At 38.8% G+C, this 16,475-nt stretch overlaps 2 protein-coding genes across 2 annotated transcripts in view; one reads left to right on the top strand and one right to left on the bottom strand.

Moving 5' to 3' along the window:
* Positions 1-16,475, bottom strand: part of LOC146461344 (uncharacterized) — a 227,734-nt gene that overhangs the window by 121,026 nt on the left and 90,233 nt on the right. The gene's annotated exons all lie outside the window — the stretch shown is intronic.
* The window catches only part of LOC146461348 (uncharacterized), a 49,094-nt gene that overhangs the window by 3,953 nt on the left and 28,666 nt on the right, over positions 1-16,475 (top strand). Inside the window, exons 4-5 of the mRNA XM_085086959.1 lie at positions 2,545-2,670; positions 3,541-5,148. Of these exons, the coding sequence (XP_084943085.1) occupies positions 2,545-2,670; positions 3,541-5,148 (1,734 nt within the window). The remainder of the gene's footprint in view (positions 1-2,544; positions 2,671-3,540; positions 5,149-16,475) is intronic.

Below are 16,475 nucleotides of genomic sequence, written 5' to 3'. Positions count from 1 at the left end.
ACATTTTTTTGTTCCAGACATACAAGTGTGAGATAGCCAGTTGTAACTTTACTGTAAGCCCTACCATCCCAAGAAAATGGTTTTATTTTCAGGAAAGGGGGTGTTTACTGCACTTTCTAAATACTCTCATTTACCCCAAAAAGGCATTTTCACTTATCTCTAGAAAAAGGAAGGAAAAATTCGTTTGTATTTTTGGATGGAATAAGAAACCGAGACAGCACGAACACTCCCAGAAAGGAAGTTAGAATTTTCATGTCCGCACTTGATAAAAACAAAATAGTGGATTATTTACAGAGATGATTTGATCATAGAATCATGCTCAATAGGGCATCATAGTTTCCCGCCAAACACAGAAAATGGAAAGCATTGTGCCGTTTGGACTGTCACATTCATACTTAGTACACTGACAACCTGATATAAAACTACAAAGGATTAGGGTTTCCTGTTCTTTACTAAAGACATACCTTGCAATGTGTTAAATATGATTCATTGGATGGGAGTATTTTTTTAAACCAAAAAAGATGTTTTAAAATGTACAGTTCTATCACAACGTTAATAAAAGCTTCTTCTAGTGATGCTCAATTTTTTTTGAAATTGAATCTGCAAAATAATGACTACTGTCCTGGAAAATTTTCATCTTAAAGGGACAGTATCACGCTATTTTTAGCAACACACTGAAAATCAAAGAGACGCTATTCCATTGACAGCAGAATGGCAAGAAACTATCAGCTGGCAGATGACCAAAATAAAAATGGGTTCAAGTTTGAAAACGTCAGGCCAATGTTTTCAATTTTATTCTGTTGTAACACACTAAAAATCGGTTGTACTAGTATATTTTGGTTCAACCTTTCTGTCAAATATATTTTTTTTAATTAGCAATTTAGAAATTAACTGTAACACAGTGTTCGAAGTTTAAATTTAGTGAATCTTTGCCCAAAATCATGATATCTCCCATGATACTGGCCCTTTAATTTATTTAGTGTGCTTCAGCAATCACCTTCTTGACTCCAGCATGTTATCTTTATATGACCAAACTTAACGCGTGCAATCGTTATTTTTCCTTACACATTGAAGCGAATTTACTTCTCAATGCATTAAAGTCAAATTATAAGGAAAAGAAAAGAGTCTGTTACGCTGCAAAATGAAATACTAACGCAAAATGTAATAAGAATCGCCGCAAAATGTAATAAGAATCGCCGTAAAATGTAATGACATCGACGCAAACTGTAATGAGATATTCAACGCAAAATGTAAGAACTTTTCTGACGCATAATGTAATAACACAAAATGTAATAACTCACGAATAACGTGTACAGTATTTCGAAATCAGTATCATGATTCAGTGTACATTCACCTATGCATAAATTGAATAACAGGTGTACAGGTTTTATTCTCCACTCTTAAAAGTTTTAGATCGGGGGGACTGATGTTTTCTAACAGTATCTACTTATTGTGGCGCTTAAAAATGTGACTTTTTGGTGATACGCTTCTTTAAAACAGTCACTATTGGATACGTAAATGCATAAAAGGAATAAAGATACTCAGTTTAAAAACTCTGTAGATCGGAATCCGGCAAAGCGAAACCTCTCTTTACGGACACCTTTTGATGCGGACATCTCTCTATTACAGACAGTTAACTTGGTCCCTGAGAGACCAAAATTCAAATAAAGTCTACTTCTCTAAAACGGACAACTCTATAATACGGACACTAATTCATGTTCCCGCGGTGTCTGTTGTTAAGAGGTTTGACTGTAGTTATATCAGGATGAAACCCCCTTCGTAATCTCCCACCCTAGAGTTAATATTCATGTGCTTCGAATAAGTGCCCACGATTTTATTGAGGGGTGAGGCGCTTTTTGGAGGGCAGCGCCTATTTTTCGAGTGCCACACCAACGTGTATGGAATACAATAGAAATTGTGACCATGTCGAGAGTCCATGCAATATGCAATATTAACGCAAAATGCAATAATTTATTCAACGCAAAATGTTAGACCTCTTCTTTTGAATTAGCGTAGCACCAAAAAAGTCACATTTTTAAGCAACAGAATAAGTAGATACGGTAAGAAAACACCAGTCCCCCCCATCTGAAACTTTTAAGAGTTGAGAATAAAACCTGTACACCTGTTAAATTTATGCATAGGTGAACGTACACTGAATCATGATACTGATTTCAAAATACCACTCACGTCATTCGTGAGTTACTACATTTTGTGTTATTACATTACGCGTCAGAAAAGTTTTCATTTTGTGTTAAAAAGTTCTCACAGTTTGCGTTGAATTCTTTAATACAGTTTGCGCCGATGTCATTACATTTTGCGACGATTCTTATTAAATTTTGCGTTGTTATTACATTTTGCGGAGTAACAGAGTCCTTTGAATTGCTTTGTTTGGCTATACGAAAATGTCATGGAAGCTCAATAGCTATGGTGAGCTGCTTGTTTATCGCGTACCACTTGTGTGACGCTCCCGCCATTTCCCTGCTTACCCTAGAAAGCATGGTTAAGGCTTTTATGTTTTGAGTGTTTTTTTGTTTAACATTTTAGGAGGTCATTATTCGGACACTGAAGCCTTTGTCAGTGACAGTTGTGTACGATGCCCTAATGGAACTTTTGTGACTGAGAACGATGCGCCTGGGAAGAGCGCCAGCGATTGCAGAGCCTGTCCACAAGGTAATACCATTATCTTGCAAAAATGTCCAAAGTGTTTAAAGGAGTTAAAATCTACAGCGTAACACAAGGCATGTAGTAACCTAACCCAGTTTATGATTTTAACCCTTGAAAGGTTTTGGGGCGTTGTCCCTTCTTTCACTTGTCCAGACGCATCGATGAAAAAATCAAACGTCTCGCTGCAGAGTTTACTTATCCCTGGCCAAGATGCTCAAACGTTGGTGCCTCCTTTTCTTTCTTTCTTTCTCTAAACAAACGCCACACTGTATATTCTAATATTAAAAGACAATTTTCCTTACGGGAAAAGATTGAAACGATTTGCAAACATGAGCAACTGTTACTAAAATGACAACTGAAAACAACAAGGAAAATTTACTTTGATTAATCCCATCTGGCAGGCTTTCAGTCCCGGCAGTGCATATGAGTACACTAGTTATGAAATATTAATTTATACTGCGCTAAATAATTCACCTCACATTTTTGAAAATTCAAGGTGGCTCCTAAATCCCTCCTATAACATCTTTTTTTAGTGAATTTGCAAGAAGGTGCTTATTGGCATGCTGGTTAGAATTCCATAGTAAAACGTTGGAATCACACAGCCCGTTTCTGTGTTATGCTAACCTAAGCTAAAACAATTGATGTTTTTAACGGCTATATTTTTGCTAAGGTTAGCTATTAAGTCGAACAATTGACTATTTTTGCACCATTTACTGATAAAGAATACAGTACTTATCGATCAAAATTAATTATAACTGAAGAGTAAAGCTGCAAACTGTTATGAGCGACCTCAAAATCACTAACAGACACAGAGGCGAAAAGCTATACATGCATAGATAAGGAGATTAAAAACTATACTTTATTTTTCGTTAACAGGAACTGATTCTAGCTCTTTTGCTGGATTTCGAGCTTGCAAATGCCTGCAGTCGTTTCATCGGACAGATCTGTTTGGGGAATGCAAACCATGTACTGGTGATGGTTTAGAATGCGCTGGTGACTTCGCAACTTTAAAGTCTGGTTTCTGGTGGAACTGGGAAAATGAGACACACAAACATCTCTATAGAGAATTCACAAGCAATGTCCTTGATGTTACCGCTGAAGTTAATGCACACGTGAATGGCTCGCTACCCAATCGGTCGTTAACTAAGTACCCACACGCTCTACCGAAACCTCATAGATGTCCTCGCCAAGAATCTTGTACTGGAGGTATAGATTCTAACTGCAGCACTGGATACAAAGGTCCGTTGTGTGAAGTATGCAGTGATGGCTACTACAAGCAATTTAAAAGCTGCGAACTGTGCCCAACAAAAAAATGGATGATCGGGCAGCTTTCTATCTCAGCTGCAGTCATTATCATAATAATCGCTATCCTGGTATGGTCAAGCAAAAAGAAAAGCAAAAAGAATGTTGGGCGTTCTTCAGTGGACATTGTTCTTGGGCGGCTCAAAATCGTTATTGGTTTTTACCAAGTAACGTTTGGACTGCTTGAAGCATTTGCATACATTGAATGGCCCGACTCTCTTGCCCTCATAGGAACATATTCCCAGGCTTTGCAATTAAACGTGTTCCAGATTGCACCTGTTCACTGTCTCTTTCCAGAATTGAAAATTGATGCATTTGGAGATCTTTTTTCCATACTCACGCTAAACGCTTTAGTTATCATCCTGTCGATCTGTGTTTACGGAATCGGAAAGTTATACCTCAGATTGCGTTCCACCTTGGATGACCAACAGAAAGCCCTGAAAATGTCTCAGACGAAAGAGTTGATCTACAGAAACGCCTTTTTCATCCTGTATGTTACCTACCTCAGCACGTGTTTGAAAACAGCTGCCGTACTGCCTCTCGCTTGTCGCACGCTTTGCAGTGATGATGAAAAGGATGATTGTACCAGTTATTTAAAGGCGGACTTTGGCATAAACTGTAATGGTTCAAGATACAATCGTTTAGTTATCGTCGGATACGTTGCCGTTGGTTACGTGCTTTTCCTGCCAGCAGCTTCATTCCTCACTCTCTTCTTGAGTCAACGAAGGGCGCTGCAAACTCTCCGAAATGACGACGAAGGTGAAAGTTGCGACGACGACAATGAAGCAAAAAGGGCTGAATTGCTTACGGGATTACGATTCCTGTTTGAAAATTACAGGCCTTCTGCATGGTACTGGGAACTTGTTGATACAGTGCGCAAGGTTATCCTGACATCTGGTTTAATCCTAATCGGCAGTGAGAGCAGGTCCTATGCAGGAATTGCTTCCATCATTTCAGGTATCTACGGAGTTGCCTTTGCCGTCAAAAAACCAGTGGTAGATCCGTTTGAAAACAGGCTAATGCTGACATCTTTAGCGGTCACTTTCATCAACTTGGGAATAGGAGCCGTGAGTAAAATTCCCAGCGAAAACATCTCTACATCTGTGGATCATTCCGTGGATAAAATCATGTTCGAGTTACTGGTGGTTGGAGCAAATGCTTCAGTGATCCTCCTTCTAATTGGTAAGTGCCTTTTTGTAAGTCATCTTTTAACCAATTCAGCCAGGAAAGAGAGGGTGGAGAGACTGATCTAGAATCAGCTCGTGACGTTTAAAAACGAAAGCAAACACCACCAAACTTGGTGATTTTTTCTAAGATGTATGAGCTTACAATCTGGTATAACAGTAATCTTATCAAGTGGATTGCTGTTACCATGCGACAAGATATTGACAAGATTTTACATTGTCACCCATTATGCTTTGCACTCCTAGACAGGGAAATCTACCGTTCTCTCTTTTATATCAAGCTTTTTTTTTTTTGTTTTTTTTTTATTTATTTGTTTAATTTTACACGGTGGAATGAAATTCTACTGTATCTTGCCTTATACAACACGTTCTGGACTTAATTCACCATCAACACAATTTTAATTTACCAGTGGTTTTATTTGATGGATTAATTCATCATTGGAACATCTTCTTGGATACCCGTGTGTAGACACGATGGCCCATTGCTAGGCAACTTTCCTCCGCGACGCTGTTCTGGTCATGTGATGTAGTTAGTCTCTAAAATGGCATCCGTAATAATAATTTATGTAGATATATTCGCCTGACGTTGTTCCAGGCCAATATCCTTATTGTTCGTTTGTCATTTGAATTTGCATAAATTATAACCCTTTGTCTGCATGAAAATCTAATGGGGAGGGGAATGCCGATCTAAGGCTGTTGTGTCTCCCGAGTATCCCCTAGCCAGAGTACGCACATGGCGGAACACAGGCCAAGGGACGAAAGGAATAACTGGTTTGGCTAAGCTGGTGTCTTTTGATCTGCTTAGCCTCGAACATATGGCTTTTCCGATCTCCTTCATGTACGAATCAATCATTGGACCACACATTTCCTCTAAAAGCGAATCCATGTTTGTCATACCGTTATTCGGCTTGCTTTTTGCGCTCCTCCCCGACTTAATCCAGCTTCTCTCAATGAAGAACTTTAATTTGATCATTGAAGTATTCCGAAATGTTGCTCCTCTCTCGGTAGCTCTGGGACGTGCCCTAACATCAAGCATAGAGCTTTCGTTCTTGTCACTTGCCAATCTCGTACTTAGAATCCTCGGCTCTTTGGCCAGTGGTCAGTCGCCAGGAGAGACTATGGGGAACTGTTCCGTGTTCCAGACTTTCAAGACACCCCAAATAAAGGTTTTATTTAAAAAAAAAAGAAAGGGATTATTTGATGGTGCCATGGCTTGTTGTGTAAAGGGATGTAAAATGTTATTGTCTTATCCTGTACGAATTCGGTCATGCGATTTATTCAACCGAACGTTGTATTTGGGCGAACCCCTTGATGCCATTTCTTCTTGTGGTCTATGGCCATGAAAAATTAGGATACATAGTAAAACATGGTTTTAAGTATTCGATATTCATACAGATATTGAATAATATAAATTATTAAATTCTCAGCCTCGGATATTGCATTTCTAGCGTTCTGATTGGTTCACTAAATCTCGGTTATCAGCTCATATACCGTAGTTTGACCTTATATGGAAAACGAAAGCGCCAGGTGTCGCTAAGCTAAATTTAGGCGGGAAGCAAAAGTTTCTTCGGAAAAATGTAGAAAAAAAAAAGGAAAAGAAAGAAATACCAAACAATGCCATTTCAATATAACAACAATAAAGGCCACAAAGTTCGGTATGACACTATTTAATGGTACGTATCTCTGAAGTTTCCTTTAAAATCTTCAAAATTGCAAGATTTTACGATTTTTTAGATCACATAACAACAACAATAACAACCAGTTACCTTCAAAAATTTCAGGATGGCTTGCAAATCCTGGCGGTAAGAGGTTAAAGCCAATCGAAGAAATTTCTAAGGAAGAGCTTCATGCCTGCCTTTATGTTTTTACGAATTTACGAGGACTTCAGATGTTTCATCTATGAAATCCGTACGAGCGGCGGCCATAATGTTCGTTTCCGTCGCTCGGCAACACTCAGCAAAACATTTGCACTAATGTGCACAGCTCTTACGCTTGTCAAATAAGCTTGAAGTTTAAAAACTTGCGTTGAATTCTTGTCTCAGTGAGGTTGTACCTCGTACACTTGGACTTGCCTGAAGTGTTTTAAATCGTCCACAAGGAATTCAGTTCAGCATGAAAAAAGCTGTCCTTGCCCTGATCTCTTCCTTTGCTCGGCACCACACAGCAGAACATTTGCTTAAATGTGCACAACTATTACGCTTCTCGATGAGCTGGAACTTCAAATGCACTTGAATGCTAGTCTCAGAAAGGTTATAATTCGTACATTTAAACGTTTCTTGAATTTTAGATGTCCGACTGTGTCCGATTTTCTTCGCTTTCGATTTTTCATTTAACTCCGTTTGCAAAGCACTGCGCATGTCATGTGATCATTAGGTTTCGCGCGCTTTGGTCGGAGGTTGCCTCAACATCCGGTCGTTTAAATTTTTAAAATATAAAAATTCAGTAAACTTCAACAGCAATGTCCAAACACGGAGAATTTAATAAAATAATTATTCCATTCGCGCTTGTTGGATATGAGATTAGTTATAGCCAACTCGGCGCTTCGCGCCTCGTTGGCTATTTACCATATCATATCCAACGCGTGCTCATGGAATAATTGTTAAATATTCCATAAATATTTGCATCGTGTCATGTATCGAGGGTTGAGAACACAAATACCATAATAATGCAACTTCTACTGTTAATCTTTTACGCACGTTGATGACAAATTTAGACCGTAAAACAACATCAAAGCCGTGGTTGACTAGGATCCTTTTTGTTGGCTTACTACAGGTGTTGTACTACGCGAGCGTAATATGCGCGCTCTCCCAACACCAAAGCATCACACGCATGTGAAACGATGCGAGCTTGCGACCACGCAAGCAAAACAACAAAATGGCGGCTCTGGGAAAAACTGTTTTCCCTGTATTTCGAGTAGGTTCCAGAGGTGTGCTAAGTAGCTAAATTATGTTTGGGTTTGAAAACTGATAAAACGTGCTTTCTAATGGTTGCTGGTCCTTAACAGCCTTGAAGCCTTTGCGGAGCTGCGGAAAATCCCTGAACACGAAGGTAGCATGCGCTCACCAGTTGGAGCGCGCATGCACGCTGCAACCCGGATTTTCCCTGAAACAAGCATGTGCAATGGCTTTCCTACCGTAGATTGCGAAACCCATTTTTCTCGCTAATCTAGCCGTACAACCTACATTCAAATATTTGCTATATTTTAGAAAGTTTCAACTAAGGCAAAATTTCAAAATTTGTCATTTGCCAAATTTCTACCTGACAGAGGTTCGTGTTGTTACCTGCAAATACGTATTTTTGCCCACTTTCCAAATCGTGAGATCTTAAAGTAGGGTAGTACGGCCAGATTTAGAACCAGACAACTCTAAAAGGTGGAGTTCCCAGGCCCCCACTTAAGACTATTTTACACTTTTTGAACATGACAAATTTTATTTCTGACTCAAAAGTATCTCAATTGTAATTATTGTGCTAAAAAAATTGCAAAACAACTCCTCCTAGCGTTCTTCTCAAGTTTGATTCAAGGCCTTCTTTCACACCAGAAAACTGAAGTAAGCAACCTCAAGTCTGTTCGCATTTCGCGTGCCTGACTCTAAATACGGCAAATACAATTTCTCTTTTTTATCTTTACGGATGGATACTATCTCTTCTTTGAAACAAGCGATATATGTGCAAAGACGGCATTCTGTTAAGCCATTTGTCATTAGTTGATCGGACAGCGCCGGGTAGCATCCGAACATTTCCAAATAACTTTCAAGTGATTCCAATCTCTTCTGAGACTTTACGAGCACTGGATATCATCATCTAACGATCACAAGACCTCTAGACAAAACTGAGGTGCTACAAGCCATCATCGTTAGCCTCTTATTCCCCAGGTATTAACTACACTGTAACTGGGTAGTTGTTCCCAATAAAAATCTACAATGGCCATACTAGTACTCAAACAAAGGTCATGCATCTCAAACAGGTAACATTTGATGAACGTTTCATACCTATCAGCTAAAAAAATAAACTTTGCCACTTCTCAGCGGACAGTTTAAATTTTGGCCAATCCTCAGTTACTGTGTTTTCGAAAGGTAACACAAATTTCCCTGGGACTTGATGTCTCTAAGGAAAAGGCCTTAATCCCTGGCAACAAAAGCCTGGTAAAAAAAACCGGGGTATCCTGGTTCGTGAACCAGACTTACCAGGCTTGAACCCTATGTGCAAAAAGTCTGGTTAACCCTGGTATACCAGGTAAGTCTGGTAACCCTGGTCTTGCAAATAACCAGGGTTACCAGGGTATAACCAGGGGCGCTTTCCATTCAACAAAAAAAACTGGTTTAAGATTTCGGAATTTTTGCTGGTCAAATGGAACGGGTCCCTGAACTTGAGAATCACATGAGGAGGCTTACAGTCAACCCAGGTCACGCGTGAACGATATTTTTGAAATTTGAACGGAGTTTAGAAATTTACATGTCAGTTTTGAAAATCGCCAACGAGATTTCAGAGTTCCCGTATAAATTACCCAAGCTTATTGACGATATAAAGCTATGAATTTTTCTTTACATTGCAAAATTGAATATTTGAAGAATAACAATTGTTTCCCAAGTATTTTGAATCTTTTTTTCAGTTAATGTGTCTTTTTCGGAACGATTTCCAGAGAAATGTTCAACATTCCTTTCACACGTCGGACATTACAAAGAGAAATTCAAATGTTCATTTCATTCTTGGAAATACTGTTCACGCGTGACCTGGATTGACTGTAAACCTACCGTTGCTGGTCGTAGGTAAGTGACATTGTGGTTTAAGAAAACGTTGAAAATCTCAGACAAAAAACTACAAGCAGAACATTGATACACTTCCGTAGCCATTTTGTTTGCGGCTCTTTCGGCTTGCGTGACGTTCGCGCTCGACCGGGGAGACTAAATCCGACACTCATCGCGAATGGAACACAGAAAATTCGGTAATTCCGGAAATTTCGGAAAGAAAGGTAAGCTCAAAAGGTAGTCCTAAATTTTCGGAAATTCTTTCCGGAACTTTTCCCGTTCCATTGGATTTCTGACCGGAAATCTCGGAAATTTTGACTGAATGGAAAGCGCCCCAGGCTCCCAGACGTCTTGGTCAACCAGGCTAACCCTGGTAACCCTGGTTAGTCCGGCAACCTGGGTTTCATAAATAACCAGGGTTACCAGGGTTTAACCAGGCTCTTGAGTTTTCAAGAACCAGTCTTACCAGGCTTGAACCCTATGTGAAAAAAGCCTGGTTAACCCTGGTTTTCTAGGTAAGTCTGGTAACCCTGGTCCTGCAAAAACCTGGTTAACCCACGTTTTAGAAATAACCAGGGTTACCAGAGTTTAACCAGATTTGACCCTGCAAGAACCAGGATTTCCAGGCTTTAATGCAATGTTGAGAAAGCCTGGAAAACTCTGGTATACTAACAGGTTTATGGGTAACAATGATAAACAATTCTACATTTGGTTTGATGGCAAATTTGAATTTGTTTTCTTTCAGCAGCCGTAGATTCTAAAATAATATAATTTTATCAAAAGCATGGAGTTTGTCCAGCACAAATTAGTTCATTTAACTGTTCAACTTGTGTTGGTCGTGACCAATAAATTAGAATTACTTCACGATCAGTCTCTGATATTATAGATCAGATGTGAAACTGCCAAATGTAATCACCTTTTAGGAACTATCCTAAATACAGTTATTAAAGGGACACAGTCACCTGGTGCACATGCGCATTTAAGATACCATTTCTTAGCTGATTTCCATATCACGCTTCATCGCACGCCCTCGCTAAGTTGAGTTCAAATATTACAGAATATGTCAATTTTAAAATGTAGCGAATCAACTGAACTGCAGTGTAACAAAACTACTTTGTAGCAAAACGACCGGTAAGCTTTATTTCTGCTTTCAATCATATATTTTGCTTTTATAATTTTGTTTTGACAGCTTCTCCACTATCTAAATTTAGGAACCAAACCCATGTCATTGCAAGAACGCTTCCTTGACCCGTAGAAAACAAGGCTCTACTACAGGTTGTCCTTGTCGAGGAGATAATTGACTGTGTACCGAAGCTTGTCTTCGTCAGAGCTCCAAACCATGCAGTCATGACGCGAAGTTCGAATCATTTACAAAGATTCTCTCTGCACAAACCTTTCGTCAGGTTGAGAAAATGCGATTTTCCAAATATACATGTATATCATGGTGATTTGCTCTCCAATGTTTTTGATTGATTTCTCTTGTTATTTTAGTCGACGCAGGCGGTTGAGGTAGACGCTTTTCAAACTGACAAAACTAGTGTCCAGGTCAGCGTGGTCACAAAGGTGACTGTGTCCCTTTAACATTACATTATACAGCATTGACTTATCTGCTTGTGGTGCTCTTTTTCACCTGCCTTTTCACTTCAACTTACATTTGCCTCGTTCATGTACCTGTACCATGGAGTATCTAGTAATAATAAGGTAATAAGGTAATAATCGGATAAGGACGATAAACCGTAGGCCCCGTCTCACAAACCTTGTTTGTAAATAACTCTGTGGGACGTTAAAGAACCCACTCACTGTTCGCAAAGAGTAGGGGACGTAGTTCCCGGTGTTGTGGTCTGGTCTTTGTACGTATATTCCGTATATCCCGGGTCCGCAGTAATTGGCCTTAGCTGTTGCGGTATCCCTGTCCATATTGGACAAAGCTAAATAAATTTATAATAAACAAGAGAGTTTAACTTCTGGGATTACATTTACTTTATACATGTATGGACTGTGGAGGGTTCAGAGTTTGTTTTTGGCTTGATGCACCCACAGGTTGTGCTCTTTGGTCCTAGTGACAAGTGACATATGAATACAGGCAATATTTTTTCCGCAGTTTTCAATTGAGTGTCCAAAGCAATTTCATGTTTGCCTTGGTTTTGCTTTACACCAGCTGTGCTCTATGATTTGGTGGCAAAGTTCACATCACTGTCAATGGGAAGCCAAACCAAATGCTGTCTATGTCTGTTGTGAATGGTCACAGTAATAATACACTCTCAGGTTTTCAGCACTAAATTGAAAACCATTAAAGGACACTATTCAAAGCAAAACTAGCAAGCAGACAAACCACTAAAGTCCTTATTAATAGTACATGCCTAGCAGAGAAAACATGTACATGTACATGTAGCTACAGGTGCACCATTTTTTGACACACAAGCAGTCAAAACCTTAAAGCCCTTTATCAATATTACATGCCTAGCAGAGAAAAGCTACACGTGAAACCTTTTTTTCGACATGCAAGCAGTCAAAACGTTATAGCCCTTCTTCAGTATCATATGCCTACAGCGTAGCAGAGAATAGCTCCCATTCTTTTGAATGGTATCAAAACAGTTCAAAGCTCTGGAATTTTGTAGTAATTGGCAAAGAAATGAGACATAAAGTAAAACTACTGACTGCCAATGGCTAAAGAGAGGTTTCAAAAGCATTAACCTTGTTAAGCTCCAAGTTTACAGAAAGTATGATTTGAGAGCCTTTGACCATCAACTTCCAGTAGAATTCAGCTGCTTTGTTTCCATGGCATGACAAGAATGTCCAGAAGCTCACTCCCCTCCTTTATTACTCCCTCTCCAAGCACCATTTTTGTCTTTGCCCTATACCCCACTTGGGAACCTGTTCACAGGCTATGTTTTTTATAGTTTCAAGAAAATGATTTATGCATGTAGTGTGTCTCAAGGAAAGATCAATTACAGACGTTGCAGCAGTTGCTCCACAAGAGCAGAAAATTAAAAAGGCCAGTATGGCAGATCAGGCACCACAGAATCAATAATTATAACCATCATGTCAGTTTTCAAGATCACCGAAAGAAAATCAGCCACATCTTTACAAATGTATGTTGAGCCTTGTCACTAAATGGCTGCTAAAACAATTAAACTCCAAAGATTGGAATCAGTAAAATACCCTCTTGTTTACTGAATTAAAGCTTTCTGTCAGTTCAATGAGTCAGTCTTTATTTTTGAATAAAGATAATTTGCTCTTGGCATGGTGTTTACGGCATAGTTCAACACCAACAAGACAATTAGTATCATCTCCACAAACAAGAAAACAGGAAGAAACAGAATCTTAATTTTTTTATTTGTACACTGCATTGTTGGAAAATAGCAATTTGGTTGACAAGCTAGAAGAACTATAAGAAATATTGCTGGCAAGTTCCCTGCAGGCTTTTTTCAATCTCAAACATTGACACACCTTAAAATGGTAAAAAACCTTTCACTTAGTGCACTGTAGATTGGAGGACAATTCAAAATAATATTCTTATCTATATAGTTATTATATTTTTCTAGCAGTTCGACACACCACAACAAAAAGCCATGGGCAAGTTCCTTTAGGAAATTTTCTTCAACCAATCAGATTAACCACCCAGATCCTGGTATATGTAGAAATTACATCATGACATTACAGAATTTCTGTGGTTATTACTCAGATGCAGCTTTCATGGGGAGACCGGGTAAATGAACAGAAGCGGGCAACAATACCCGTTCACTCAGGCTTACCAAATAGAAATTATTTTTGGATGAATTGATGAAGATTGGTATACTGTAATAGAGCATTCACACCTACAGTACATGTACAGTGCACACTGCAGTCAGTTCAAGAACTGCTACATGTATATCATTTTAGTGATTAATATGTACATGTAACACTGTACATGTACTGTAAGTCAGTTCCCATTATTACATGCTGGTTATGCAATGCTTTCGAGTGGTATAATACCGTGAACTATCCTATGAGTGACTTGATTTACATGTACCACGAGAAAGCACTGCATAACTACAGTAATTTATCCCATGCCACTCATTTAACGACATGTCAATACGCGTATGCCTATATATGCATACGGGCATTACATGCATTTTAGGCGCATATTTTGGTTCGCTTACAGTGTACATGTATTTCTGATCTGCACTGTAACTTTCCTGTTTCACGTCTGGTTCCAGGAATTCAAAATTAAGGTCAAAACTGGGGTATTCTTCTTCCATGTTTTAGTTAGTGTTGGCAGTAATTTTTTCTGAATGAAAATTTTGAGGTGTCATAGGCTCTTCAATCAATCTTTTGGCGGGAAAAATTTTTAGGCTGCGAGGAACACCAGGATTTTTTCGGTTGCATACCACAAAATATGCAATGGGTTTCTAACTTTCTGTAAATGACTGCGCCAGGAAAAACAAAATACACTACAGTGTGTTCATACTTTCAAAAATTTCCGCAGTTCAGCAATGGACCTTGAACATTACTTAATTTGAAAAACTGGCCCGCGAGTCCAGGAAACTCAAATGGGCAGGAAATTAAACAAAAACCTAATGTTGACTGAGCTGGAACAATTAAACTATTAGAATTAAACTGCTTTAATATACAGTGTACATGTATTTCAAACAAAAACCACAACATGATTTCATTTACACTGAAATATAGCTTGCATGTATTGTACCTGATCAAGAATGGTGTTCCCAACATGGGAATACATGAAGATGGTAATCTGTAAAAATAATTACAAACAATTTTATTGTTAGTCAGATTAAGTACAGGTGATTTCGTGCCATCAACAGTGTTATAATACGAACATTTCACATACAGTCTGTAAAGTCTGGTAAACTGCTAAACCCACTACATGGAGATGCAAAATGCAACCTGATAAAACTCAGCCTCACAGATTGTGTATTGCTTTGTATATCATTCTTTGTACATGGAAATTTGCGGTCACATGTACATGTCATGTACATGTGACCGCAAATTTCCATGTACAAAGAATGATATACAAAGCAATACACAATCTGTGAGGCTGAGTTTTATCAGGTTGCATTTTGCATCTACATGTAGTGGGTTTAGCAGTTTACCAGACTTTACAGACTGTATGTAAAAAGTGCATATTATAACACTATTGATGGCACGAAATCACCTGCAAATCAGTGTCAAGCACAGGCACTTAATTTTGCCAGCATTACAGTCAGTGAAACCTAGAGCAATAGGCATAAGTCACCTAAATCTCAACCAACTGCTTTAGACTGAACATGAAACATAAACAATAATTATTACTTCAGGGAATCATATTGTATGAGTCCAAAAAGACCCAGTAAAAATCAGGCCACCCGAATCCCCTCACAAAATTTACACTGTACAGCCATGTCTTGCTGTCTTATACCATCCCACATCACCCCCACCCATGTACAAATCGCTTGGTTGCTCAGAAAAAAACTGCAGCAATAAAATGCTTTGACAAATAAAAACACGGTATAGAAATGCTTTAATAAAACATTAATGCCAAGATCCTATAGCCAGCATTCAGGTAGGTTGCAACAACTTCAATTGCCTGGAATGCCATTTGTTGCAATATTGGAGTGGATTCCTTTTATTAAGTGACGGTTTAAAACAGGTCAACACAGTATAAAAACAGCTTGTTGGGATTTAGTAAAGGATGACCACTACCGCTTAAAAGAGGTGACCATTTAAGAAAGGTCAAAATGTTACAGTTATAAAGGAAAGAAATTTTGGATTTTGACAATTGACCGCCAGAGGGTGACAGTGCAGTGCAGTGTAATACAGGCTCGACTTAAAAACCAACAGTACATGCAAACTAAGCCTCATGTTTGCCACCTTTTGTTTCAGTCTTCTGTGATCAGATTACATTGTGCATAGTAGTATCTTGTTTGAAAGCCATGCAGTCTCAAAGGTCACTTCTGTGTTATGAGCACTATGGGATTTTACTGCATTTTAGCCCAGAAATTACTTTTGAGATCAAAATGAGAAACATGCGCCAGAAAAGGGCTCGATTGAGTTGCAATCGAGCCTCCTCTAAAATGAAGTTAACGTACTACAGAAAAAAAAGTACATTTTGTCGAAAATCCGATGAAAAGTTGGCTGATGTGGCTTCCAAGCCCATTAATTTTTAACCAATCGATACAAGACTTGCCGCAATCGACTGAAGTTAAACAAATGAAATGGCCTCTGTTCCTAATTCACTTCGAGATTTCACGAAATAAGATGTATGTAACGTATGTTAAGAAGGTGATAATACTCTGTAATAAATGGAAACGTCATGAAATGTAACCAGCCAAGAAAGGAAGAAGCATATCGATATGTTACTGACCTTGAAATCACCACGTCCTTTGATCGCTCCGCTTACCACAAATGATCGTCTCACAGTCATCTTCGAGCACGATAAAGCCTTGACCTTTGTTATCGTTAGCAAAAATAGTCTATATTTTCATCCGTTACCATATAGGCTATTTTTGCATACGATCAGAGCGAGTTCGTTTGCCGAGAAAACGGTTACAAACCAGTAACTGGTACCTCTTTCTTCAAAATGACCGCCTGTTGCTCCAGC

The sequence above is a fragment of the Pavona decussata genome, unplaced genomic scaffold (genome assembly GCF_977016875.1).
Source record: "Pavona decussata unplaced genomic scaffold, jaPavDecu1.1 SCAFFOLD_199, whole genome shotgun sequence".
Lineage (NCBI taxonomy): Eukaryota > Metazoa > Cnidaria > Anthozoa > Scleractinia > Agariciidae > Pavona > Pavona decussata.
Note: the sequence above shows the minus strand (reverse complement) of the source record. Positions and strands in the feature narration are given on the sequence as shown.